The 26,499-nt window shown below is 56.5% G+C and overlaps 1 protein-coding gene across 1 annotated transcript; it reads right to left on the reverse strand.

Moving 5' to 3' along the window:
* Positions 1-284: 284 nt before the first annotated feature.
* Positions 285-25,990, reverse strand: CTAM01_04605 (uncharacterized protein; the record flags this gene model as incomplete). The annotated part of the gene is made up of 4 exons (XM_060520635.1): positions 285-1,775; positions 1,933-13,417; positions 13,667-25,561; positions 25,866-25,990. Coding segments are annotated over 4 exons (24,996 nt in total), but the record flags the coding sequence as incomplete, so codon positions are not given.
* Positions 25,991-26,499: the final 509 nt, after the last annotated feature.

Genomic DNA, 26,499 nt, shown 5'->3' on the forward strand with positions numbered 1-26,499 from the left:
CCGTCCGTCCCGTTCTGTCCCCTCTCCCGATGTGCCAGAACAAAATGAGAATATTTCGTAAACGTCGTAATCTTGGGTTTGTTCTTGTTGGTTTGGTATCCCCGTTTCCCTTGAAACCAATGTACTTAATCGTCCCATATAATGTACTGTCCCACAACCCGTTCTCCGGGACCTCCATCCGTTCCATTACATCTATATCACACCCATCTTTTCCCTTCGTATATTACTCTTTCTCTCTTCTCTTTCACACACAGGCATGGTATCCATCGCCAGGGCAAGCTCCTTTACCGCAAGTTGGAGGCTTGATCGGGCAAGAAAGTTCCCATGCTGAGATCGCTGTGCGTGGCCGCCGTCTGCCCGCCGAGCGACGCACCGCCAGCGTCGCTCCCGGGCGTAAACAGCCTAACGGACTTGCCCTTGGGCCGAGCCACCAGCACCTGGGCAGGACACACAACAATCTCGTCATCATTGTTACCGCCGTCGTCGCCCTTCTTGACGACGAGTGGGAACAAGACGATACGCACAACGGCGCTCTGGGCCTCGAGAGCCTCGTTGGTAGCAGACTTGTCGGCGCTGCGCTCGTTCATGAGCGCCGCGTTGAACGTGACAGTCTCGGCGAGCTCGCCGTCGGCGTCGTACTCTGGTTGCAGCGGCGGGAGCATCATGTACTCGGCGCGCTGGGTGCGCATCTCGATGGAGAGGTCGACGGCCTCCCGCATCACACGGCGCAGCTGTGATTGAATCTGGTCCTCCAGGTTGGAAGGGGGAGGGAGGACCCTGGACAGCGTTTGGAAGATGGCTTGGACGACGGCCTCGGTGTCGAGGTCGCGCTGGTGCTTGAAGCTGGGGCGCTTAGAGAGCAGCGTCAGGGTGACGGCACGCCATTGTCGGACGGCCGGAGGAGGGCCGACCTCGGTAAGCAGCTTTTCCAGCGACTTGAGCTTTTGTCGCTGCTCGCGGTCCATGCCAAAGAGGTAGCGAGTGAACACAAACTCCCAAATCATGTTCATCGTCATGGACATGAACACATCTCGGCGCCTGACACGGTCGCCGAGGTAAGTGTCCACATCGGTGCCATCGAGGATGGCGTTGTCGAGACGGTCAATGACCTTTTCGTCATTGATCTCGTTTGTCTTGCGGCAGGCGCGCATGTCAGAGAACTTCGAGAAGCGCAGAACCCACTGCTGTACGTGAGAGCAGAGCTGCTGACATCTGTGGTCAAAGTGGTCGACATCCTTGACATTGAGGAAGTCGCTGTCAGCGCCCTTGGATGCCAGGATCTGGCGCTGCATCTGTCGGATCTTGTCCTTGGCCGCATCGAGCTCAGAGCGTAGGCGGCCAATCTCGGCATCCTTTTGGAGCAGTGACTCCTGGAAGTGGTTATGCTCGGTGCGCGCTTGCTCTAATTGCCTGGAGGCATCAGAGTGCTGGGTCTCCAATGACCGGTAACGCTCATTGTGTTGGGCAGCAAGCTGGGTATTGGCGCTGTTCAAGCCCTCGTTGACCTCTGTCAATCGGGCAACCTCCTTTTGTAGAAACTCAAGTGATTGCTTGAGAACGTCGATTTCGGCATCGCGCTCTGCCAGAATGCCAGAGGCTCTGTTGCTGTTGTGGGTATCGGTCTGAGATCGGGCGTCTGTGAGCATGCGGTTCTCCGCCATCAATTGTTCGACGCGGGACTCGAGCTCGAGGACTTGCATGCTCTGGCGACGTCGCATGCTGTGTGGACGGGTAGGCGATCGGGGAGAGCCGATGCGGCCTTCACCGAATCCATCCTACGATTGAAGGTCAGTCAAAGTTCGTCGTGACGGTGGCTAGCGATGCTGTCACAAGCGCTTCCAGCTAGAAACAAACACCACCTGGGAATCGCAGGCGGTGAGGCAATAAAGCAGATAGAGAGTAATAATTGAATAAAAAATGTGCGTGACTTACGAAGACGTCGGCCATGTCCTTGGTACGGACACGACCTTCGTTGGCGACGGGGGTGTTTGAGGAGCTGGTCGGGTCCTTGGGGTCCTTGTTGAGGTCAAGCTGACTTCGTTGGCTGATGGATCGCAAGTCTCCGCTTACACGCCTGTCGACCCGGCGAAGAGGCGGGGTGGCGGTGCCTGACCGTTGGATGCCTGGGCTCTCAGGCCGGAACTTGAGTGGTTCTGGCGTTAGCGCCCCAGTGGCCCGCCGGTGCCGTGACAGGCTGCTGTTGGACATGGACCTGCGCGCTATAGGCTCTGTAGGTGCTGGAGACTGCAGCCGTGCGACCCTGTCGGAAACGCTGCGATTACCTGGTGGCGGAGTGCTGCGTGGTGACGAGACTGTGCTGCTGATTGCTGCACCAGCCAAGGCAGCCGACGCCAGGTCCTGGTACTTGTTTCTTCGCATCTCAAGCTCTGGGCTGATGCCCCGTTTGTGCTTCTGCGGCTCTGGAGTCAACTCCCTTCCTGCAGGCTCTCGCAATACGGGTGTTCTGGAAAGTGGGTGATCGCGAGCCTCTCCTTCGATCAGTGAGGTCTTCTCCGGCGACTTGACTCTCTCCAGATCTCTAGATCGTCGTCTTTCACTTTTGTGAAACCTCAACTCTGGAGTCCGTTGTCCATCGCGGCCCGGTGATCTTTGTTCCTGCCAATCCCGAAGATGAACTCCGCTGTCTCGTTGCTCCTCATTATCAAAACCTCCCCTTCTGAGAGGGTGAGGCGAGCTGGGTACAAAGCCGCTGTCTCGTGTTGGGTCAGGTGAGCCTGTGGTTGTGCGAGACGCAGGCCTGTACAGCAATCGAGGTTCGATATCGCTTCCATCGTGACCCTCCTCCTGAACGGGCGGCAAGATGCTCGGCACCGGACTCCGGAAACCGCCCATCTCAAAGGTCCGCTCAGGGCTGTTTGGTGAACGTCCAACGAATAGATCGCGACGGGCCTCAGCCTCGAACCCACGATCGACTGCTTCATCCATATCGCTAACCATGGTGTTTGTCATGGGAGACCTGGTACCCCGGTTCAGTGAGCGTTGTTGTGTCGTGATGTTGGCAGGCTCGCTCGCTTGCTCCGTTCCGATTTCTTTGCCAAGAATCGGGCTCTCAATGTTGTCGTCTTGAGCCTTCTCCTTGAGCGGTGCTGTGAGACTCAGAACATCCTTAGCCTGTTCCTCCTCCTGTGACCTTCCTTTTGATACGTCCTCTACCAAGCCTTGAGATACTGGAGACGCGTTGGGCTCTTGTTCATAGACAATAGTCTCCTGTGCTTCAATGGGGACGCCCTCCTGTTGCTGAAGCGAGGGACCGAAAACGTCGTCCGCCATCATGCTTGTTCTTGTTGACTGCTCAGGTAGCTGGTCATCGGCCGTATTCTCGCCGCCGCCCCAAAAGTCTTCCACCTCTTTGCTTGCAATCTCGCTGACATGTTTCCTATCGGCACCTTCCCAGAGAGAAGGATCATCAAACATGTCTTCCTCTTGTGCTGCGCGCTTGTCCTCGTACTTCGACTTCTTTCCCTTCTTCTTCTTACTGCTGCTCGGTTTGCTAGCAAGGACTGCCGCACCGGCAGCCATTGCTGCTGCCCCGACTGCGGCGCCGATGCCTGATGACTCGGATGCCTTCTTCTCTGGTGTGGTTGGCTGGACAGATTCATCCGGCTTGTGGTCATACTTGTGCTCCATGTACGAAGCGGCGATGTCAAGGGATGCAGCCGGCTCTGGTTCCCGAAGAGGCTCATCTTTGCCCGCGCTGTGCCCAGGAATATTTTTTCCAAGGGGTGTATCAGCTTCCGGGGTAGGGAGCTCATCCTCAATCTTGCTGATGCCCGCTGCTGGTGTCTCGCGGTCATCAGAGTACGCAGCAGCAACATCTCTAGAGCTGACAATCGGCTCGGGGAGGAGAGTGTCGGACAACTCTCTCGTCTTCATCTTCTTGCGTTTGTTTGACTGATCGAAGGGCAGTTCATGAACGACGTTGCTGGTCTCCTGTGCGGGAGTGAGATCGATGTCTACTGACTTAATCGAAGTAGGAGACGTGGTATTGACACCAACAGGCTCGGGGACTATGCCTGCAGGTGATTCGAGGGCTGATGCGGTTTCTGGAGGCGGTGGCGCTGAAGGGCTTCGAGTGATTTCGCGAGGTGCACTATCGAAATACTCAACCGTGTCTTTCGTATCTTCAGTTCGGCCAGGTCCAGGCACAGTCGTTTCTTGTTCCGGCTGTAAGTTGGCGCTGATGGGAGAGCGATCCAGTGAAATTGACTGCTTCTTGCTCTTTTTGTTCTTCTTCGACTTCTTGGTGGCGGGAATGTCCCATTCATCATCACCAGCAGCGACAGGTTCAGTCATTAATTCTGGTTCGAGCATAGCCGCTGTCTGATGACCTGGGTCTTTCAATGAAATAGAGCCCTTCGCAACATCCGTCTCAGCAGCGGTGACCGGGAGGTTCTTTGACGTCTCCAGTGCGGCGGAGCCGCCTTGAGGTAAGACTGGGGCGCTGGCCTGCTCCTCAACGATTGTTTCTGGCTCATCCGCAAAGGAAAGTCTCTTGGCCTTCTTCTTGTCCTTCTTAGACTTCTTGGAGACGAACTCCTCCGCAATGGGTTCTTGCGGTGCAAGGTCGATGACTTCGGGCTCCTGAACGATCCCCCGAGAGATGTCCTCAGGCCCTGGCTCGGCGAAGGTGGCTTGCTCAGAAGCTTCGGTGGTCTCGAGGATGGGCGAGGCCGGCTCCTCAAACTGCACCTGGCTGGCGCGCTTTTTCTTGTCTTTCTTAGACTTCTTGACGACAAAGGTCTCTTCAGGTTCCTCCGTGAGGGCAATTTCACGAACATCTGGTGCGCTCGTTGCCTCTACGGGGCGCTTATCGTCCTGTTCAGACACATCCATTGGAGCGCTAGGCAAGACTTCATCCACCTGGTCAACTGAGATCGTCTCGTCACCGACAACCTGCTGCGGCGTAGATTCAGTAGCCAGCGTGTCTTCAGAGATTGTCTGAACTTGGTTGAGATCTTCTCGGCGTTCAGGTGTCATGGCGTCCATTATTTGGGGGCCAGCTGAGGCATCAAGAGTGGGGAGGGGTTGAGGCACTGAAGTGGATTCGAGGGATCTGTCTGTTGCGAGATCATCCCTCGTGAAGGCCGGCTTGTCGCTCGAAGCATGGTCCTCGTGTGTCGAGATATCTTCCGCTGGAAGAGGCTGTTGATCGAAAGCTCGCTCGGTTTCTTGCTGCTCCGTCGACTCAAGCTTAGGTGTTGCCGTGCCAGAAGCCAGGGGCGACTCGGGTTCGACGTCGTCGAATGCCAGGCTCTGTCGCTTCTTCTTTTTCTTGTCCTTTTTGCTCTTCTTCGCAGGCATGAAATCGTCAAGATCAGCAGGAGCTGCGGCCTCTGGCGCGGCCACGACGTTGGAACTTTCGACTGAACGGACTTGATCAGAAGCACCCTCGGGCAAATTCTCAACTGCGATGGGAGCGATGGATTCTTGCTCAGTCGAAGGGGCAGCATCAGACTGGCTGTCCAGTCCTTTTGGCTTGGATTCAAGGTCCAGAGTGGTCGTTGGCATGTCGGACTCTGCAAACTGTCTTGGCTGAGCATCCTGGGAGTGGACAGTTGCGGGCTCAGTCTCCGGAATCACTGAGGCTGACCCCTCAGCAGGCAAGGCCGTTCCCTCCACAGGCTCGACGGCCGAGCTCTCCCAGATGGATCCTGCGGTGTTTGGCTTTTCGATGGGATCGGTGGTAGTGTTTTCCAAGGTGGCCACTTGCTCCTCGGCAATTGGAGTAGGGGTTTCAAGCTCCGTCAATGTAGTAGACTTCTTCTTCTTCTTCTTGTCTTTCTTAGACTTGTTGACTGTGAACTCTGAAGGCTCCTCGGCAGCCGCTGTCTCTTCGGCAGTCTCCTCGGGCTTAAGCTCGATTGATTTCACAGAAGCTGATGGCTCAGGTTGGTTCTCGGCCAAGAGTGCAGGAGAAGGTTGTTGTATGTCTGCCGCCAGCTGTTCTTGTGAGACATCCTGCGATGACGAAGGCTGTACTACCTCTGGAGCTGATACTTGTGTCGAGTCAGCCTCAAGTGACGCTTCCACTGAGGCCTTATCAAGCGGGACATCTGAGGCCATCTTGCTATCGGAGGTCAGGGGCGTGTCGCTAGTCATAGCATCATCAATATGTGCTACTTCCTTTTCGTTGTCTTCAACGGTGGTCTCCATCGGTGTCTCGGTTCCAGATGCAAGATCGAAATCCTGCTCGGCCATGGACTTCTTCTGTTTCTTCTTGTCCTTCTTAGATTTCTTGACGGGCGCGTTCTCGGGCCATTCTTCCTCAACTGGTGCGTCGATTGGAAGTTGGGAGTCCTTAGCGATGGAATCTTGATCGATTACAGTCTTCGCTTCAGCCGAGGGCGCTAGCGCGAGGATTTCCGCCACGGAACGGTCCTCCACCTCTTGAATTGGGGTGGAAATTGGCTCAGCCTCGGGGAAGTTGGCATCTGTAGGAGTCTTGACTGGCTCGACAGAGATATCGGGCGACTGTATTTGATGCCTCTCAGCTTCGAGTGCATCAGCTGGAGTGGCAGCTCCCGATGTGATCTCAATGTCGTCTTGAGTCTTGCCCTTCTTCTTTTTCTTGTCCTTCTTTGACTTCTTCTGGAAGGCTGGAAATTCGTCGTCGATGTTTGGAATCTCGGCAGAAGTCTCAACAGGGGTCTCGACGGGGGCCACAGCGGGAATCTCAGCGGAATAGTCTCCAACTAGGGCTGAAGTAGCATCTGTATCAATGGTCGGCAACTCGGCATTGGCCACGTGCACCTCCTCGGCCTCATTGGTAACAGAAGGGGGCTCGCTTTCCACCTTCGCCGTCTCTCTGACGTCTACAGTGACGGCATCTACCTGGGGTTCCGAGATGTCCACCGAAGTTTCTTTGGTCGATTCGGTTGAGTCAGGTGCAGGAACATCGGTGCTAGCGGCAGCCGGTGCTTCTTGAACATCAGGAGTAGATACATCAAGGTGGTCTGAAGGCTCCAAGACGGTGGGTGTTGCCGTTCCAGAGGGGGGATCCGAGTCGTCCTGAAGCTTGCCCTTCTTCTTCTTTTTCTTATCCTTCTTAGACAGCTTCGGGGAGAAATCATCCTCCACAGTTTGAGAAGACTCCTCGGCGGCAGCAGCAACATCGGCATCTAGGTGAGGCTTGTCTGTTGCCATCGTTTCGATGGCCTCTTTGGCAGGCTCCTCGATAGGTGCTTTGGGGCTCTCGAGATGCATCGACTGATCGGCAGACTGGTCGATTGTGGCACTTGGCATTGACGAAGAAGGCTCCTCTACTGCGGCAAGTGTGTCCTCGGTGGATAGAGTAGGATCGCTCAGCGGAGGCTCCGGGACGCTTTCAGCAATAGCCTCGATAGAAGGCTCTGCGACAGGTTCGTTTGATTGGGCGGCAATACCAGGCGAAGGGCCAGATCCAGGCTCAAGGATTTCCAAGGCCTTGCCCTTCTTCTTCTTGTCTTTCTTCGTCTTCTTCTCGATCATCGGGAAGTCGTCATCGACATTGCCATCCGGAATTGCGGAAGTATCGATCTGGCTCTCAGGCTTTTCTGACGCCTCCTTCACCTCAAGAAGCTCAGGACTAGCATCCCTAGGAGCATCCTCAGACGTCGCGGCAGTCTCTACTTCAGGTGCGGGTGGCTGCTCGGATGAGATGTCTGCCTCGTCGTCTGCAGCCTTGTCGTGTTGGATATCCTTGACTTCAGCTGCGATAACCCCGGCGGCGGCTGCAGCAGTAGCAGCTGCTGCCATTTCGGCCATCTTCTTCTTCTTCTGTTTCTTGTTCATGCCCTTGAAAGGGTCCTCCTCGACGATGGGTGATGCCGGCTCGGACTTGTCGATGGGCTTCTCTTCGGCAGCTGCCTCTGCAGGAGTCTCTTCGACGATCTTGCTCTCAGCTGCCACCTTCTCGGGCTTCTCTACAGGGACTTGTGGAGCTTTTGTAGTGGCAAGCTCTGAAACTGCAGTGGCTGCAGCCAACTCTGCAGCAGCGGCCATCTCAGCCATCTTCTTCTTTTTCTGCTTCTTGTTCATGCCCTTGAAGGGGTCCTCCTCGACCTGAGCCTCGACCTGGGGCACCTCTGGAACGGGGGCATCTTCAACAGCCTTCTCGTCGGTAGGTTTGTCGGCAAGAGTCGACTCCTCGGCAGTCGGGGCTTCAGCAGGAGTCTCTTCAAGAGCGACATCTGCAGGTATCTTATCGGCAACCTTGTCCTCACCAATCATCTGCTCAACTGCCTTCTCTTCGGCCTCAGCAGCAGCCATTGCAGCCAATTTCTTCTCCTTTTCCTTTTGGCTCAGGCCAGCGAAAGGGTCCTCTTCGACTTGAGGCTGCTCGAGCTCCGGTTCGGGCACGAACTTCGACTCAGCTGCAGTCTCCTTGGCAGCAGACTCCTCAACAAAAGGCTCCTCGTCGACGAGCTTGGCTGGAGCAGGCTCAGAAGGTACTTGTTGGGCCTCAGAAACAGCCTCACCAGCGGCAGCAGCTTCGGCAGCCTTGGCGGCGGCAGCTATCTCGGCCATCTTCTTCTTCTTTTGTTTCTTGTTCATACCCTTGAAAGGGTCTTCGTCTGCCTTGGCTGGCTCTGATACTGCCTCTGACACAAGTTCTGGTTCCGCCGCGCGTTCGGGCTCCACGGCGGACTGCTCCTTGGTCGGCGTCTCGATCGTAGTCTTGTCAGAAGTCATCTCTTCGACAGGCGTCTTGTCCTCGGTGGAAGTTTCCAGTCCGGACGCGTCGTCTGTGGAATGTGTCTCGATGGGGATCTCATCGGCAGACTTCTCATCGGAAGGCTTCTCAACGGCAGGCTCCTTCCCAGTAAGCTCCTCCTCGGTGGAGGTTTTCTCAGCGACCAAGTCCTCTGTGGGGTGCGACTCGACAAGCTTCTCAGCGGCAGCTTCGTCTTCCGTGGGCTTCTCGACCTCGACAGCTTCGACAGTGGCAGCAGCCTCGGCGGCTTCAGCGGCCGCCTTCATCTCGGCCATCTTCTTCTTCTTTTGCTTCTTATTCATACCCTTGAATGGATCCTCTTCAGACTTCATCAACTCCGGCGTAACCTCTGGCACGCTCTTGACTTCATCTGCAGTTTGCGGTTCTGGCGCAGAAGTTTCCTCGGCAGCGGTTTCCTCAGTAGGCCGCGCCTCTGGTGGGGTCTCAAGAGTAGCAGGCGTGGAGTCGGCGGTTTGTTCCTCGGCGGCAGGCGTGGGTTCCTGAGCAACGGCCAGGGCGGCAGCGGCAGCGGCCATCTCTGCTTTCTTCTTCTTCTTCTGTTTGTTGCTCATGCCTTTGAAGGGATCCTCCTCGACCTTAGGCTGCTCCGATTCCAGAGGCGCCGTCTCTTCGATACCCTTCTCTTGCTCAGGCTCTGCTTTGACAGGTTCTTCCTTTTGCTGCTCGGGAAGCTCAGTCGTGACGATGGGCTCTTCCGCGGGTTCCTTCGGTTGGGCGATCGCTTCGCCACCAGGAACGACGGCTTCTTCGCGAGCTTCCTCCACCTGCGATGCGGGTATCGATTCCGGCTTGCTTTCTGCCTCTGGAGCAGGAGAGTCCTCCAGAATATCTTGCGCGGTGTCCTTCTTGCTCTTCTTCTTGTCCTTCTTCGATTTCTTCGAGGTGGTAAGCTCCTCCTCCACAGTAGTCGGCGTTTGGTCCTCAGAGATGGGATCTTCGGATACAACGGCTGGTGACTCGGTGTACGCCGCTGCCTCTGGTGGAGTAGCCACCTCCTCCACGGCTTGGGGGTTTGGCTCCTCTGCGGCCGGCGTGACGGCAGGCATTGTTAGTGGCTCAGAAGTCTGCGGTGCTTCTAATAGGTCAATCTCCTTTGCCACGAGCTGCGCTTCCGGCGTGGCTGGCGGCTCATCTTGGGTGTCGGAAGCAAGACTCTTCTTCTTCTTCTTATCCTTCTTGGACTTCTTGGTGACAGCTGGGAACTCTTCCTCTGCAAGTGGAGTGGTGTTATCTGCAGGTGTCTCGAGCGTTGCTGGAGAAGGATCAGTCAGGCCAGAAGGCTCTGATGGCAGTTCCTGCTTGACTTCGGATACTTCAGCCATAGGGGCAGAGGAGGCTCCTGCTTCCAGGTTGGTAGGCTGCAAAGTTGATGGTGAGTCCTGGGCCGGTGGTTCTTCCTCAGACTTCGAAGTCGAGAGGCCCTGAGCATCGGCCTTTAGCGGGCCTTTGGACTCTGGCTCTGATGAAGCTTGCACATCTTCAGATGGCATTTGTGCTGCGTCTCCAAGCAAAGGGGCGTTGTCAGGTGAAGCAGAGGAAGATTCCTCTAGCGGAGTCTCCAGCTGAGGGAGTTCCTGGCTATCGTCCAATGAAAGACTTTGCTGCTTCTTCTTCTTTTTCTTGTCCTTCTTGCTCTTCTTCGTCGGCTCAAAGTCATTGATGTCGGCTTCTGCTGGTTCGGCCGGCAGCTCATCATTTGTCGTTGGCTGTGGTGAACTTTGAACTTCGTCTGATGTGCTTTCCGCCGGGGCCCGAACCTCTTCACTTTGCTTGGGCTCTGCGCTCTCCGGGGTGTCCTCAGACTCCTCTGTTGACTTGTGGTCGCCAGCATCATTACCCTTGGAGGCTTGGTCTACTGAAGACTGTAAAGGCGCTTCAGGCTCGGCGGGAATCTCGCGCGTTTCAGGCGCAGGCGAAGGCTCAGTGCTCTGCTCTTCCACTGCAGCAGATGCCTGAGCTGCAGCCTTTTTCTTTTTGTCTTTTTTACTCTTCTTGCCAGCTGGTTGAATTGCCCATTCATCCTCGCCAGCCTCGATTGCTTCTCTTACGGCGGTTGCTTCCGGGGCGTCCGTGACATTCGGCCCCGCCTGCTCCGGTGCTTGGACTGATTCGTCAACGGCCCTGACAGCCGGGGCTCCATCTTCCACAATCGGTGACTTGAGATTTTGGACATCATCCTGAGGAATTGGTTCAGATGTTGCAGCCTTGGTCTTCTTCTTGCTGCTCTTCTTTTCCTTCTTGGACATCTTGCTCGAGCTTGAGGGCTCAGAACCAACGTCGTCTTCCTGACCGACTTGTGTTTCGGTCTGTTCGGGGTCGTGAGTGGTACTCGGGTCCCCTGTTGGTTCAAGGCCGGGAAGAGTCTCCGAAAGCGGCTCTATTTGCGGCTCCGGCAAGATCGGTTGACCCAAAGATTCCGATAGATCTGACTGACCCGGGAATCCAACATTGGCGGCGAGAGAATCGAATTCGTCTCTCAGGTCCTTCTTTTCTTCTTCCTTCTTTTCGACGTCTGAAATTTTGTCTAGTTGTTGAACGTCTTGCAGAAGGGTCTCGGTCTCGGCAGTAGAGTCAGTAATCCCCGCGTCAGATTTTTTGCCAACCTCCAATGATGTCTGACTGGGTACCCGTCCCTCCTGTGTGCCCTGTCCTAGAGGTTGGGGGATCGCCGTGTTTGTGTCTTGGTTCGCCAAGGCTGTGACCGGGGGTTGAAGTGGGTCTCCAGCCTCCAGAAGCTCCAGGGCCGAGTCGGTGAGGGCCGGTCCCACGGCTTGGTCATCCGCTATCCGCCTGTTTTGCGTGTTCTCCAGTGATTTGTCGTCAATCGGCTCCACACCCGCATGCAGGCCGGGGTCCTGGCTGCCGACCTCTCCCGTTTGAGCGTTGGATCCCGCTGATGGTTCGTCAATGGTGTCAGGGCGGCCCGCAGCTTCGGGGTCCGATGTTGCACCAGCCTGGGCCCTAGCCACCTGCTCCGCGTCTACCTCGTGCTCCCGCTCTAATGTCTCACCGCCCTTCTCGTTGGCCACTTCAGTGCCGCCTTCACTGGAAAAGGCAGGCGTTGAAGGCTCCCGGGTCAGAGAATCCATTGGCTCGCCTGCAACTCCCCGCGTGCTTGTGTTCAGCCCAGGAGATGACGGAACATCATCGCTGGGGGTCGCGGTTGTGTCTTGCAGTGTGGGCAGGGCCTCCTCACTGGGCTCGCCTGCAGGGTGCATCTGTGCTTGGCCATCAGAGTCGAGATCCTTCTCCGCCACAACTGTGGCTGTTTGTTGGTCGACATCCTCTTCTAAACCTTGCGAGGTCGGAACATCGCCTGGACTGCCTGCTTCGGGCAACTCCCCTGCCCTTGACGCATCCTGAGCCGAGCTTGGCTCGACAGTGGAAGATACCTCAGATATGGAGTCGCGTTCGATGTTGCTTGTCGTCTCCAAGCCACCGTCGCCTTCATGAGGCATTTCAGGCTTAGGTTCAACAAAGGTCGAGAAAGACTCCAGTTCAGGTGCCCAGGTCACGGATTTCCTCTTCTTCTTGCCCGCAGTTGTAGCAGTCGGCCACTCAGCCTCTGTCGGCATGTCTGCTTGCGGGAAGGGGATTTCGTCACTGCTAGGCTCTCCCGATGGAGAGGTCAAATAAGCGGACTGTTCTCTTGTATTCGCTACATCTGCCGAGTTTTCGAGGGTACTCTCCGGGTCCAGGGTGGAAGACTTCTTGCCCTTCTTCTTCTTCTTTCCCTTTTTGGTAACAGTTGGTCCTGGGTCTGCCTCCTCTGAAATCTTGCTGTCCGTAGCGAATTCTCCGCTCGCGGTGGGTTCTTGCGATGATTGCTCCATCTCCCCAATCTTGTCTGAAATGGTCGTGTTCGAGTTTTCAACGTCTGTGACCGTCTTGTCTGTGATTGACTCGTCCGTAACCGTCTCGTCCTTAGTATCCTTCTTGTCCGAATCCTTGGTAGCGTCCTCGACGGCCGGCTCCAATGTTATGGCGGCAGCGACAGCTGCTGCGGCGGCTGCAGCAGCCTTCTTGGCCTTCTTCTTGCTCTTCTTGGATGATGCTGCTTCGGGTTCAATTGGAGACTCCGGACCACGATCCTGCTGGTCCTCGGCGAAGGTTTCTTGCGGTTTGGACTCAAGCGAGTCAACTTGGCTGTCAACAAGTGTCGGCTCCTGGGAAGCATTCTCGAAAACCTCGTCTGGGCTAATGGGAGTCGCAGGCCCTTGCGGAGGTGTGAGGAAAGCCTCATCCTGGCTTTCGGTCATTGTTGGCGTTTGAGGTTCCACTTGAGTTGCCTCCTCTACAGCGAAATCTGTCGGCTTGATATCAATTTCCTGCGATTGGTCGGCTTTCTGCGCGTCAGTCGCAGAGGACTTCTCATCGATCGTTGCATTGGATGAAGTACCCTTTGCGGGTTCGGCAGGGAGCTCTTCGTTGATGCTTGGCACCTGGACATTATCTTCGGGTGCTTTCTTGTCCTTCTTCTTCTGTTTCTTCGACTTTTTATGTGACTTAGAAGTCTCCTCGGTCGGAGCAGAATCTTGCTGTTGCTCAGTAGAAGGCGAAGAAGGTGTAGGGGCCTCGAGAGTGTCCGCCGTGACTGGGGCCGTCTGAAAGTTGGTGTCTTCTGGGTGATGTGCGTCCACAGGAATGGCTTCAGAAGCGTCGGTATCGGTGACGGTTTTCTGGCTGGACGGGTCTTCAGCCAGTGCGTCTGTAGTTGAGACATTCGATACGGGCGCTTCTGCCGCCGCTGTCGAAGTCTCAACCTCCGGGGTCTCAACAACCGGAGTCTCAACGACCGGAGTCTCAGCAGCCGGAGTCTCGATAGAAGTCTCAACGGCAGGAGTCTCAACGGCAGGGGTCTCAACGGCAGGAGTCTCGACGGAAGGAGTCTCGACAGAGGGAGTATCAATGGCAGAAGCTTTAGCAAAGTACTCGGGAGCAGGGCTCTCGATTCCCCAAGCATCGAACGCCGGGGTGTCGATGACGGGACCTTCGCCAATAAGGGCATCGGTAGCAGCAGGCTCATTGAAGGGAGCCTTGTTGGTAGGAGCTTCAGTGGTAGGAGTCTGAACGCCTGGGGAATGGAGGGGAGTCGACTCAGACGACATCACGTCATCCAGCTGCGACAGCGAAGCACCCTTGCCCTTCTTCTTCTTTTTCTTTTTCTTGCCAGATGCCTCAGGCTGAATGGGCTCAGCCGGTGGCGGCTCCGTGAGACTAGGCTCAGAAGTTGCCATCGCGTTGTCAACAATGGCTGGCACATTGTCAGAAGTTTCAGGGGCAAGAACGGAGGCTTTCTCGGTAATATCCTCCGGAAGGGGGATTGCAGCTGCATCCTTCTCAGTCGGAGCTGGTTCAGATACATCGGTCTTCTCGGCAGCGTATTCGGGAAGAGGCACTCCTGCAACATCCACTTCGGCAACAGTTTGTCGGGGGATCTGCTCAACGAACTCGGTATCATCCTCAGGTAGAGGAATGGTGGTAGCATCTGGTTCAGTATCGGGTAAGACGGACGTCTCCTCCAATGCTTTTGCGACGGGCGCTTCGACTATTGCGTTCTCGACAGCAGGTTCTGCGGAGACAGCTAGAGAAGTGTCGTTATCGGTCGGTACCAAGTCCACTTCCGCAGCAGAAGGTTGTATGCTTGCATCTGTTTGGGTGGAAGAAGGCTTTGCTTCAGGTTCGTTCAAAGCTTCGGCGGTCTGGTCCTTCTTGGACTTCTTCAGCTTCTTCTTCTGCTTCTTGGACAAGGAAGTAGACTCGGCTTCAGCTGGGACCTCTGCCTCAAGCGGTTCAACCGGGGTGTCATCGATGATTTGATCAGCGGCCGGTGGCTGCGAAACCTCGTCGCTCTTTGAAGCAGAAGTGTCTTCTTGGCCAAAGACTGAAGGTTGCTGTTGCCATGGGTCCTCGTCTAGCTGCCAGGGGTCGTCTTCAAGCGTGGCCGGGCTGTCTTCTGGTGCTAGAGGTACAGGCTGAGTCTCGTCAACAGCCGCCACGTCGGTGTCGGCAGGCTTGACGTCTTGGTCAACAGTTGCAACCTGCTGCTCAGCCAAGCTGTCAGATGGGCCGAGTGACTTGTCGTTAGATTCGGAGAGGGGCGGCAGTGATTCCGATGGTGTTTCGAGCTTTTCTTGGGGGCCGCGGATATCGAGTCGCTGGTCAGGGAGGCTTTGCTGGATTTCAGCGGACTTGGCTTCTGGCGCCTCAGGGGCGGACTCTTGTTGCAAGGATGTAACATCATTAGTGGTGCCAAGCGACCTTGCTTCGATGTCCAATGTAGGAGTGTCTTGTTGAGAAGAAACAGTTGAGGGCTCGAGGGCTGAAGTAGATAGAAGAGTTTCGTTTGTCGCATCCAAAGATTTCTTGCTCTTCTTCTTCTTTTTACCCTTCTTAGTGTCAGGAACCAGAGGTGAAGCAGGCAAGTCAGTCTCGACTTCCTCCTTGGAATTGTTGACATCAGGCAATGGTTCTTGGACCGCATCTAGGGCGGGGGCGGGAACCGGCTCCTCCGTGACGGGAAGTGCCGGTAGCTGTTCAGCTTCATCCGTGTCCTTGGCCTCCTGAACATTGACAGAGGGTGCCAGAGAAGGCTCGGGAAGGACTTCCGACGCCTTCAGAGTCTCGCTGGCTTGACCAGCGCTAGCTTGAGCGGCAGCCTCAGCAGCAGCAGCCATCTCAGCCAGTTTCTTCTTCCTCTGCTTCTTGCTCAAACCTGCAAGCGGATCCTCCTCTGCCTTGAGCTGCTCCGGCTCTGTTTCAGGCTTCTTCTCCTCGATGTCTGCGAGAGAAGTGGTTGCAGGCTGGTCAAGCTCAATGGCCTCCTTAGCTTGAGAGATGCTGGTTTCAGGAGTAGCAGTTGCTTCGGTGACTAGATTGCTCTCTTCGATGGGTTGCGCCGGTGATGCGGCGGTAGGCTGTTCGACTTCCACTTCTCTGCTGACCTCAGCGGGTTCAGCAGCATCAGCGGCCGCCTTCATCTCGGCCTTCTTCTGTTTCTTCTGTTTATTGCTGAGGCCGGCGAAGGGGTCCACATCATCCATTGGCTTCTCCTCGACCACGGCTTTCTCCTCGACCTCGAGCTGCTCCTCAGGTTTGGGCCGTCCAGCCTCCAATTCAAGTGATTCGTTGACATGCTCGTCAGGAATTGGAACGGCGGCGGCGGCAACTTCGGAGGTGGCATTAGTGGCAACAGCCTCTGCGGCCTCTGCGGCCGCCTTCATCTCGGCCATCTTCTTTTTCTTCTGTTTGTTGCTGAGGCCAGCAAAGGGATCCACCTCCTCCATCGGCTTCTCCTCGATCGCTGACTTCTCCATGGTCACTGGCTTCTCCTCGACCACTGGTTTGTACTCGACATTTGGTCGCTCTTCGGTCTTCGGATGTTCAGCCTCCAATCCTAGTGATTCGTCCACATGCTCAGGAAGTGGAACAGTGGCGGCGTCAACAGCAGTAGCCTCGGCTGCTTCGGTGGCGGCAATAGCGGCGGCAGCCTCAGCAGCCTCGGCGGCCGCCTTCATCTCGGCTTTCTTTTTCTTCTTCTGCTTGTTGCTCAAGCCAGCAAAGGGGTCCACCTCAACCTCGGGCTGCTCTTCAGGTTTGGCTTGTCCGACTTCGGGGTCAAGCAGCTCCTTGACATGCTCTTGCTTTTCTTCGGGCTTGGCCTCTTCAACCTCTGGTTCAAGCAAGTCGTCGACATGCTCAGGTAGTGGAATGGCAGCAGCGAGCTCGGCATCAGGAGACTCCTTCTCCTTTGGGGCATCGACTGGCTTGAGAGACGTATCCGGTTCGAGCGACTCGTTGGCATGCTCAAGAGGCGGAACGGCGGCGGCGGCGGCGACGGCTGCAGCCTCAGCGGCTTCGGCTGCAGCCTTCATCTCAGCCTTCTTTTTCTTCTTCTGCTTGTTACTCAGGCCGGCAAACGGGTCCACGTCGGCCTCAGTCTGCTGTTCGGGCTGAGCCTGCTCAACCTCCGGTTCGAGCGACTCAGCGACATTCTCAGGTAGTGGAACAGCAATGGCAAGCTCGACATCGGAAGACTCCTTCTCCTTGGGGGCATTGTCTGGTCCAAGAGATTCTCTAGTCTCGGGAGAGGTCTCTGGGACAGGTTTCGAGATCTCAGGAAGAGGAACACTTGCAGCTGTTTCCGCTTCCGTGGTGATCTTCGTTGCCTTCTCAGCATCAATTGGCGGCTCCGAGACGGCTTCCGGAAGGGGACTTGAGGAGACGAGGGGTTCCTTGGCTTCAGAAGAGTGAGCTTCGTTGGTTACACTAGCGGCAGCCGCGGCCGCGGCAGTAGCAGCTGCCATTGCTGCCATCTTCTTTTTTTTCTGCTTCTTGCTCAAGCCAGCAAAGAGATCCTCTTCACTTTTGGGCACCTCCTCGATATTGACTTGCTCCTCGACCTTGGCCGGTTCTTCAGGCACCTCCTTGATATTCGACTGAGACATGTCTTCAACCTTCTCAGAGAGCGGTTCAGCTGAAGCTTGCTCGATCTCGCGGATCTCCGCAGCATGTTCAAGGATTGGCAAAGAAGTCGGCAGGGCCTTCGCGTCGAGAGCGGTGTCAGGCTGGTGCTCGATAGAGGCCAAGGAGTCAAGAGGAGTATCAAAGGCTTCGTCTGAGGCATCAGGGAGAGGGATAGCCGCCGCTTGTTCAATAGCGGGTAGGAAAGTGGACGGTGCCTTTGTTTCGATAGCAATCTCCGGCTTGGGCGTGGGCTGAACGTCAGCTAGGGACTCCAGGGGAGCTTCGAACACCTCATCCGAGACCTCGGGTAGCGGGATACCCGCGGCTCGCTCGGCTTCAGTTGTCTCCGCGGTCTGTTCAAACAAAGGCGCGAGGGCGGGCTGCGGCGTTGTGTCTGCTTCGGAGGCAGCTTTGCTGTTCTGCTTAGTCGGCTCGGCAGATCGTTCAAGCTCCTGCATCTCGGCTTGAGCCTGCTCCCAAGCCTTCTTGATCTTGAGTTGCTTTTTTCTCTCCTTCTTGGAGAGCTTCTTGTCAGACGCATCGTCCTCGAGCAAAGGCTCAGATGTAACGGTTTTGGGAGCGACATCTTCGACCAGAGCACTGCGATCCACAGGTACGTCCTCCGCGACGGATTTGCCGGCGTGATGCCTGCCATCAAGCACAGCTGGAAGGTCCTCGACTGCATGGGGTGCCTGAACAGTGGGCTCCACAGGCGGAGTATCTTGAGTTGAAAGCAGCGGGTCATCGGCGCGATCAATTGAGGGACCAAAATCGGCTGAGAGAAGCGCATGCTCGTCGGCAGACGCAGCAGGAAGCGGTGGCAAAACATCCAAATTAATCTCATCGTTCGAGGAGACAGCGACTGAGGGAATCTCGGCCAAGGGCCCCACAAATCTGTCGACTGGCGCAACGTCAATAGTGTTGCTAGTTGAGGCGTGAACTGGCTCCTCGGTTGGCATGGCGCGAGTCTGATCGATTGATGGCAAGAAGTCCTTGTCGGTGGAGTCAATTGCGAGGTGCTCCGCTGACACCAACGCTTCTTCGACATCTGGCGTAAGAGCAGAAGAAGTAGGCCCATCAGAAGGGAGGGCAATGCCATCGACTGACGCGCCCTTGCCCTTCTTCTTCTTTTTCTTGTCTTTCTTGGACATCCTGCCTTCGATTACGGGTAATTCCGCTGGTTCGGGAGCATCCAAAGTCTTTCCGTCTCGACCAATCTCTGTTGACTTGTCGTGAGACTTGAGACGGTCTACGAGATACGCAGCTCCCAGACCAGCCGCGGCACCTCCCAGTAGAGCGCCAATAGCATCATCGCGGGAGTGGCCGTCATGGTCAATCTCGGTCAAATTGGCGGCAACATCGCGCGATCGGTTCAGTGTAGGGCTTGATGGTGTGTCTGGTGTGTCACGATCCATTAGATTTTTGATGATTGATGGGGGCGTCATGTGTAGGAGATACGAACTTCTTTCTTTGGACGTCGTCTCGACTTGTTCCGGTTCGGGCATCTCAGTTGCGTGTGTCACGGGGCTGTCGGGTAGAGCAGGTAACTGCCCTGACTTGAACTCCGGAATGTTCGAACGGTGAGTAGGACTGGCAATGGCCGTTGCCGGGGATGTCATAGGGCTAGCAGGAAGTGCGGGCAGCTTCTCTAGCTCATGCTCTGACAAGTCCAACCCCCTGGCGGTATCTGCAGACGGGGGAAGGCCAGGTGATGCCGCATCAAACATGGCACCGGCATGCTGGACTGCGTGCTCTGCCTTCGGAGTGGTTTCCTGCGAGCTGAAACGGCGCGTTGTTTGTTCAGGATAGCGCGACATATCCGTGTCAAGACGAAGGTCAGGCTCAAAGGGCGATGCCTGAAGCTGATGGAAGTAATTCACATCCTCATCACGCAGGGTGAATTCTGGTGCAGGAGATTCCCGCGATGACGGCTCGCTTGGAGGCAGCTCTGGGAAATCAATGGGTGGCTCCATTGAGTGAGCTGCGGATTCCTGACGAGCCTGTTCAAGCAGGTAGAGGGGCTTGATCTCGCGACTGTTCTCCCACGAGATGGGCCTCGAGGGGCGCCTGGACAGGGAAGCGGGATGAGGAGGGGTGATGTGTGTGGTCTCGGGGAACGTCGGCACCGCTGGCGAGGTGACAGGCGAGACTCCGAAGGTACCTGGAGACGAAGGTGTCGACCTCTGCCCCAGTCGCAGCTTGAAGGGTACGGCTGTCTGACTTGGGCTTCTGGTCGGTGTCTCCATGTTGCTACGCTTGCGGGCGTGTGTCTTTGGCGTCTTGGTCTCGTGCTGACGCCTCCGCTCCTCCGGTGGCGTCTCCGGCCGGCTGTCGGGCAGGGCAGGAAGTTCATCCAAGTCTGTCTGGGTGGGAGAGCCAGGAGTGCTGGGCGGCATTGGGCTGGGTGGCAGGGGGAGGAAATCTCCGTACTGAGGGTCGATGGCAGGTCTAATAGTCCGCGGCACGATCTCAGGGTCGACGATGTCTAGGTCTCGCGGGGGACTGGCGGATCTCTCGCGATCTTGAAGAGCATCTGACGACTCTTCCAACTGCGGTTCGGTGGCGTTGGAGCGGGACATCATGGAGCCCAAAGCTGCCACGGCGCTCGCCAAGCCGGCACCCGCGCCAAGGGTGCCGGCATTATCTAAAAAAGACGACTTCTCGTCCTTGCTGGAAACATCCTTGCTGCTTCTGTTTCCAAACAGGTTGTTAAAGAAGCCGCTACTGCGTTTCTCATCTTCCTTGGGACTCTTCTTGTCGTCTCGGCTGCGTCTCTTACGTTCGGAGCTTTCCGACACCACCGACCTGGCATCGTCGTCGTAGCGAGTTCCATTCGAGTGTCGGTCAGACTTCTCACGACGAGACGAACGGTCAGAGGTTACGGAAGCTGCGTCTCGATCGTCCTCACGGCGACTCTTGGAACGACGTTCTGACTTTTCGCTCCGTGTGGCGGGATCGGACACAACTGAACTAGCATCCCTATCATCGAAGCGACTGCTGCGGGACCGGCGATCGGATTTTTCACGCCGGCTTGAGGGGTCAGAGACCACCGAACTGGTGTCTGCGTCCTCGTATCGGCTGCTCCGGGATCGACGATCTGACTTGTCGCGGCGGCTCGCAGGATCAGAGACAACTGAGCTCACGTCGCGGTCGTCAATCCGGCTACTCTTGGAACGGCGCTCGGACTTGTCTCGCCTGCTCGATGGGTCAGATACTACAGAGCTCACATCTCGCTCTTCGAACTTGGAACGGTCCCGCTGAGACTTGGCCGGGAGGTCGTCCCAGTCTTCAAGATCGTCGCGAGTGCTGCTTCGTTCGACGGTTGGGGTCGCGGTGTAATCGCTCTGTTTGTCGACGTCTGTCCATTCGTCTGAGCTCTGCTTGGATTTCTTGGACTTCTTCTTCTTCGCATGCTCATCCCATGCGTCGTCGCCGGCCTCTTGGGGTTCGGTAGAGCGGTATGAATCCCTCTCAGGCAATTTCTCGCGGGACGTGCTCGGGTCGTTGTAAGAAGATGGCTCTTGAGTTTCTGGCTCATCATCGTCATATGTGACAATGATTTCAGATCTCGAGCCACGACTCTTCTTCTTTTTGTCCTTCTTTCTTGTTTTCGCCGATGTGGAGGCTTCAGGGTCTGTTGGGGCAGCTTCGGACTCCACCGTTCTGGAGACGGAAGTCTCGTCATGAGGGTGTGTTGTCAGAGAAGAAGTGGGCAAATCCCAGGTGGGTGCGTCTTGAAATCCACGAGTCTTCGGGCCAAGCGCCACAACGGTTTCCGGACTTTGAGGGGTATCGTAATAGCTGCTTGGCCTCTCATAAGAAGGGCCTGTCTCTGCGTAGGGAGCAGGTTGGTCTCGGTAAGCCATTGTAGGCTCGCCATAGTAACTGTGAGGTCTAGCGTAGGCGGGCATTGCTTGCGAGTATGGAGCGTGTGCAGGGTGTGGTGCAGCTTCGGCGACATCGTGGTAACTGTGAGGTCTGGCGTATGCATGATCCATCGGAGCAAATGGATTAGGCTCAGGTCGTGATGTGGCTTCGGGAACGTCATCATAGCCGTGTGGTCTTTCGTAGACAGGGGCCGGTGCAGACGAAGGAGCAGGTTCGGGCTGTGATCTTGGTTCGGGGGCACCATACGTCTCTTCAGGTAGCACGTTGTCGAGACTTTGCCTTTTTGATGCCTTTTGCTTGCGCTTCTCCTTCTTGCTCAGCTTCCTCGACGGTTCAGTCTCTTCAACTGGCGGCTCCTGCTCGATGAATGGCACCTCCTTAGCCTTGCCCTTGTCACGACGTTCTTTTTCACGAGGAGAGTCGGTCGCGTGGCCGTTGTGCATTTCCTTCTCTGTGACTGGTGTTTCTGGCACCTCGCCAATGACAAAGCCGCGGTCGCCTGCAGTGGGCCCATCATGGGTATGATCGGGACCATAGATGCCCAGGTCGGTGACAGTCTCGGCAAACGGCTGCTGGTAAACGGCCGGCTCACTTTGTCCTGGTGGGCTGTCGCGACGCATGTAGGTGGGGTTGTCGATGACAATGTTGGGATCAAACCCAGTGTCTTGAAGACCAGCCGCCAACACAGAGGCAAATTCTAGATCATCTGCAAAGGCGCCAGGCATCCTAGACGTCTGAGGGCTGGAAGGCTTGGGGCCTGGGGCGGGAGGCAAGTCTGCGTCATCTTCGAACGACGTGGTGAGCTTAGATGGGGCAGCTTCGATGATGGGTGACATAGGCTCAACGCTGCGGGACTTTGGTGACTCTGGGGGACTGTGTCGCTCCCTTTCCTCTTCGGGCTTGCTCTCGAAAGGATCGCGCATCTTGGGGGCTTCAGAGGCTTCAGAGACTGCAGCCGCTGCAGCTCCACCGGCAACGCCCGCAGCAATGATGCCCCACGGTGAACTCTTGCCCAGTTTCTTTTTCTTCTTCTTAGACTTACTAGAGGTGCTGGACAGCTCCTTGATTGGAGGCTCTGGGCTCTCGATCTGGAAGCTCTTGGTCTCATTCTCGCCCCAAGTGACTGACTTGGCTGTGGGCGTTGTCGGCCTTTCCACAACCTCGCCTCTGGGTCCAAAAACGATTTCTGTGGCAGGCGCGGTCGCAGAAGAAGGTGGCTCAGCTGAAGTAACGGATCGTGGTTGAACAGGCTCTTTACTTCTACTGGAGGGTTGTTCCTGCGCTTGCTTTTCAGGGGCGGGCGTGTGGCGCGGGGTAACAACGGGTGTGGGTAAGACGAGGTTCAGCAGAGGTCGCTCACGCTCAGCAGAAGGATCGCGAGACTGGAAGATTGGCTGTGCGCCAGGATCGAGTTGACGGTGAGGCAGACGGAAGCGAGAAAGCTCGTCGGGGATGATGACATGATCTATGCGAACATCGGCGTTGGGGGCGTCGTACGGGCTCTTGTCGTGAGGATGATCCATCTCGGGCGGTGTTACGATGGTAACGATGTCAGGGCCCTCATCGTGGTCCTGCCACTTGCCGACGACAGACTCATCATGAGGAGACGCACTGCGCGAGCGGATCTCGTCCTTGGCGATCTTGCGGGCGATGACAGTCTCACGGTAGTACCGATCGGCCTCTTCCTGTATGGCGTCCTTGGTAGTTCGGGATCTGTCGCGAGAGCCATCCTCGGTCACATGATCGTTGCGATGCTTGCGTGATCTCTCCTCTTCGACGGCGATGGCAGAAGCAATGGCGGCCGCGGCTATAGGCACGGTAGCGTGCTTGGCCTCATCGTAGATGGACTTTGCAGCATGCTGTTCCTCCTGAAGAGAATCTCTCCGGCGGCGCGGCTCAGGGGTCCGGGAACGGTCTCGTGCTCCTTGCTGATACTGCTCCAGACGCTTCTCGAGTTCAAAGGAGTCTTTGCGGCTCATTCGGGATTCGGAGTAGTCGGGCTTCCTCGGCGGAGAATCGTCAAAGTTGGGTTCGCGGTCGACGGTCACGACCTGGGGAGTCAGTGGCCTCTTCGGAGTGGCGTACTTTGGCGTTTGGAACGCATCATCAGCGACCTGGAACTGGAAAGGGTCAATAGGGGCTTGTGCATTGGGGGCCTCGGGATGCTCCACCCCATGTTTCTCTCGGGGCGCCTCAGTCGGCTTCTCTACCCGCTTCACATCCCGGCGTTCATCCACGACCACCACCGGCTTACGGTCATCCCTGCGAGGTTCCTTTGGTTCCTCACGTGGCCGGTGGTCATCTTTTGGGTCGTACTCAACTCGAATCTCGTCACCCTGGGGCAGCTTGTACACCTCCGGGCGAGGGTCAGTCTCGACGTCGGGCTTCTTCAAGGCCTCATAGGCGGGATCAGAACGGCCAGCCCGACGCTTGTCTCGGTCGTCGATGATCTCAACGTTGTTGCGTCTATGGGGCCGGCGGGGGTCGTTCTGATCACGAGGATCGCGGTCTTCCAGCTCAATTGGTACTGGGCGTTCGGGCTCTTCCTCTATACGACGGCTTTGCCAAGAATCTCGGAAGTCATTCCGATGATGGTCCCGTACCTCACTTCGACGGTCATCTCGTCGTTCCATGTACTCGCCCGAGTCCCTACGTTTAGCAGCCATGGTCACACCCATAGCCGCAGCGGCAATGCTTACGCCAGCGATGGCATTCTCAGCAGCGCTTCTTCCCTTGGGCGGCTGGCGGGGTTGCTTAGAGTTCCGGCGCTCCTCCTCCTCGAATCTTTCTGCATCGTACACCTTGGACGGGAGAGGGACAATGGGAATAGGCTGCTGGATGGGGACTGGGTCGGGCCGGGCACGCTGAGGGACATCCTGGCGGGATGAGGTTACAGAGCTACGGTCGTAGTCAAACTTGTCCGGGTCTGAGGTCGGCACGGGGTATATACGCTGCATCGGTTGTTTCCCAGTCTTGGGCGATTCGACCTGCGCTACCGTCTCTTCGTGGTGGCGCCGGGAAGAGCCAGCGGACCGGGGGTCTTCTTCGCCAAAGCCGCATGGGCTTTTTACGGCGCCGCGAAGAGAGTTTACGGGACCGAAGAGGCGTGGGTCCACAATGGTACTCCTCCGCGAGGGTGGCTTGATCTGCTCCGGAGGCTCGTTTGAAATTCTTGCCGACTTGGACGGCTTGATGGAGGAGCCATACGCCAGGCCGTTGTCGGAATCATCCGTAGTAGTAGACTCATCTTCAGACGCCGATTCCCAGTCATCGTCCGAGGAGGAAGCGTTTTCATTAGGTTTAGAAGTGCCAGATCCTCTGGTCTTGGTGTCGCTCTTACTCTTACTACGGAAATGGCTGAAGGCGGCGGCTGCGGCTGCGGCACCAGCCGCGGTACCGGCCAGCTGGGACGCCCGTGACTTGGAAGCAGACTTGAGGTCATGCTCATTCTGCCTGCGCGCAATGTCTTGCAGTTGGCGTCCAATCTCGAGAATTTCTTCGTCGGTCTTATCACGAGGCATCGGGGGCCGCGGTTGTTGTTGGTGGGCGTCAGTCGGTTCAGCGCGGTACAACGAGGGACTCGCGTATCCCTGTGGCCTGGGGCTCGTAAGCTGACTCTTGTCGCGGTCAATGTAGCCGCGACCGTAAGCCATGTCAGAATTGACGGACGAAGAGGAGGAATTGCCAAAGGAGAGAATGCGGGCCTTCTGCTTCTTCCTCCTGCGACGTTTGCGCTGCTCCGAGGGGGCTCTGAAGAAAGTGTTAAAGATGCCGCCAAACTTAGGGCTCTTTGCTGAGATGTTGAGCATGGAGGAGGAGGTGGAGGAGGACGAGGAAGAACTGGAGCCGCCTCGCGGGCGCATCCTCTCGGACTGATGGTTTCCTTGGTATGGCTGGGGTTGGGCATGTCGTTCGGGTTCGCCATAGCCTAGAGGCTGAACGAAGGCCTCGGAAGGGGGATACTGTTGTTGCGGCTGGTGGTGTTGGTGATGTTGGTACTGGTCGGGTTGGGGGTATCGTTGGGGCTCGCCATATCTCTGAGAATCGGGATATCTCTCAGAAGGGGCGGCATATCTCTCGGTTTCGGGGTATCTCTGAGATTCGGTATAGGATTGGGGGTATTGCGATTGCGACGGCGAATAGACGGACGGCAAAGGCTGCTGCTGTGTTGGGGCCCGAGATGATGGACCAGGAATACTCGATACGACGCTCTCGTCGGCAGCGCTGGCGAGTTGCTCGCGAGAATCACGGCGGTCTCTTCTTCGCCGCCGAGAGCTCTCTGGGCTCCGGCGACGCGGATCTCGCATCATGGTCGCGAAGGCGTATCGAAAGCTGTCGTGCGCATCTGTCGCTCTTTCGTGGTTCGGGCGCGATTTGATGATGGAAATGTTCGACGGCGTGGGGTGTCGAATTGTGTGGTGGTGTAGTGAATTAAAGATGAGGCTTTGTGCTTTGAAGTGCGCAGACAATAATCTGGCGATGTTATTGTTTTGTTTTTTGAGGAATAAGCGACTGGACGAAGCGGGACAGGCCGTGAAGCTATATCCCGGGGGTGTTCCCCCAAAAAACTGACTGAGCGGGGGGGGGTGGTGGGAAGCCTTCAAAGTGTGGAAGGGGGGGAGAGACTTCCTTCCATGGGAGGCAAGGAGGGAAAGGGTGGCTGGGGATTTGGGAACACTCACGCACAATCTGGGACGACGATGGGCGCTGGGAAAGGGGACTGGGAGCTAGGCCCTTCCTGGTTCAGAGAGGCAGCTGGCAGCGCAGCACACCTTACGGATGCTGCGTAGGGAGGGAGTACATGGGGGAAGCTGGGCTCACCTCAGATGGCGGCGGGGTCGCCCAGCGGTCGCGGTCCACTAAGACGAGGTGAACAGGGTGAGGCGAGCTGCCTGTGAAATTGGCAATTGCTGCAATTGGGACGAAAAGGAACTCGACGGGCAGCAGCTACGGCCATCCCTGTAGCTTCCCTGGTCCGTTGTTTCCACCTCAGCTCCCATGGTCCAAGTGTCCGACCGGCCACCGCGGCACCCTGTCGAAATTGCCCGCGCTTACGTATGGATGCCTTATTGTATGCTTACCTAACATTTCATACTCACCTTGCACACTGCACTTTCTTCCCATCCATCATCCACTCTTACATAGTAGGTATCCATACTACCTACCTTATGCCATGCATTTTCTCGGCCATGGTTCAGCTCTTTTCTCGCTTCTGCAAGTCACTTTTGAGTCTGGAGCCTTGAGTCTCGAGGTCAGTGAGTGCGCCCAATGCCCCCATCCGCAACGTCCCATGTGGAGATCAGCCCGGCTGGCCTCCCCGCTCCAGCGCTCCCTCGCCAACACATCCTTACCGCCTCTTTCATGAGCCTTTCTTTTTCGAATCGACGAGACGTGTCGAAGCCGTCACACAA

The sequence above is a fragment of the Colletotrichum tamarilloi genome, assembly GCF_030869305.1.
Source record: "Colletotrichum tamarilloi strain Tom-12 chromosome Unknown Scaffold_11.1, whole genome shotgun sequence".
NCBI lineage: Eukaryota > Fungi > Ascomycota > Sordariomycetes > Glomerellales > Glomerellaceae > Colletotrichum > Colletotrichum tamarilloi.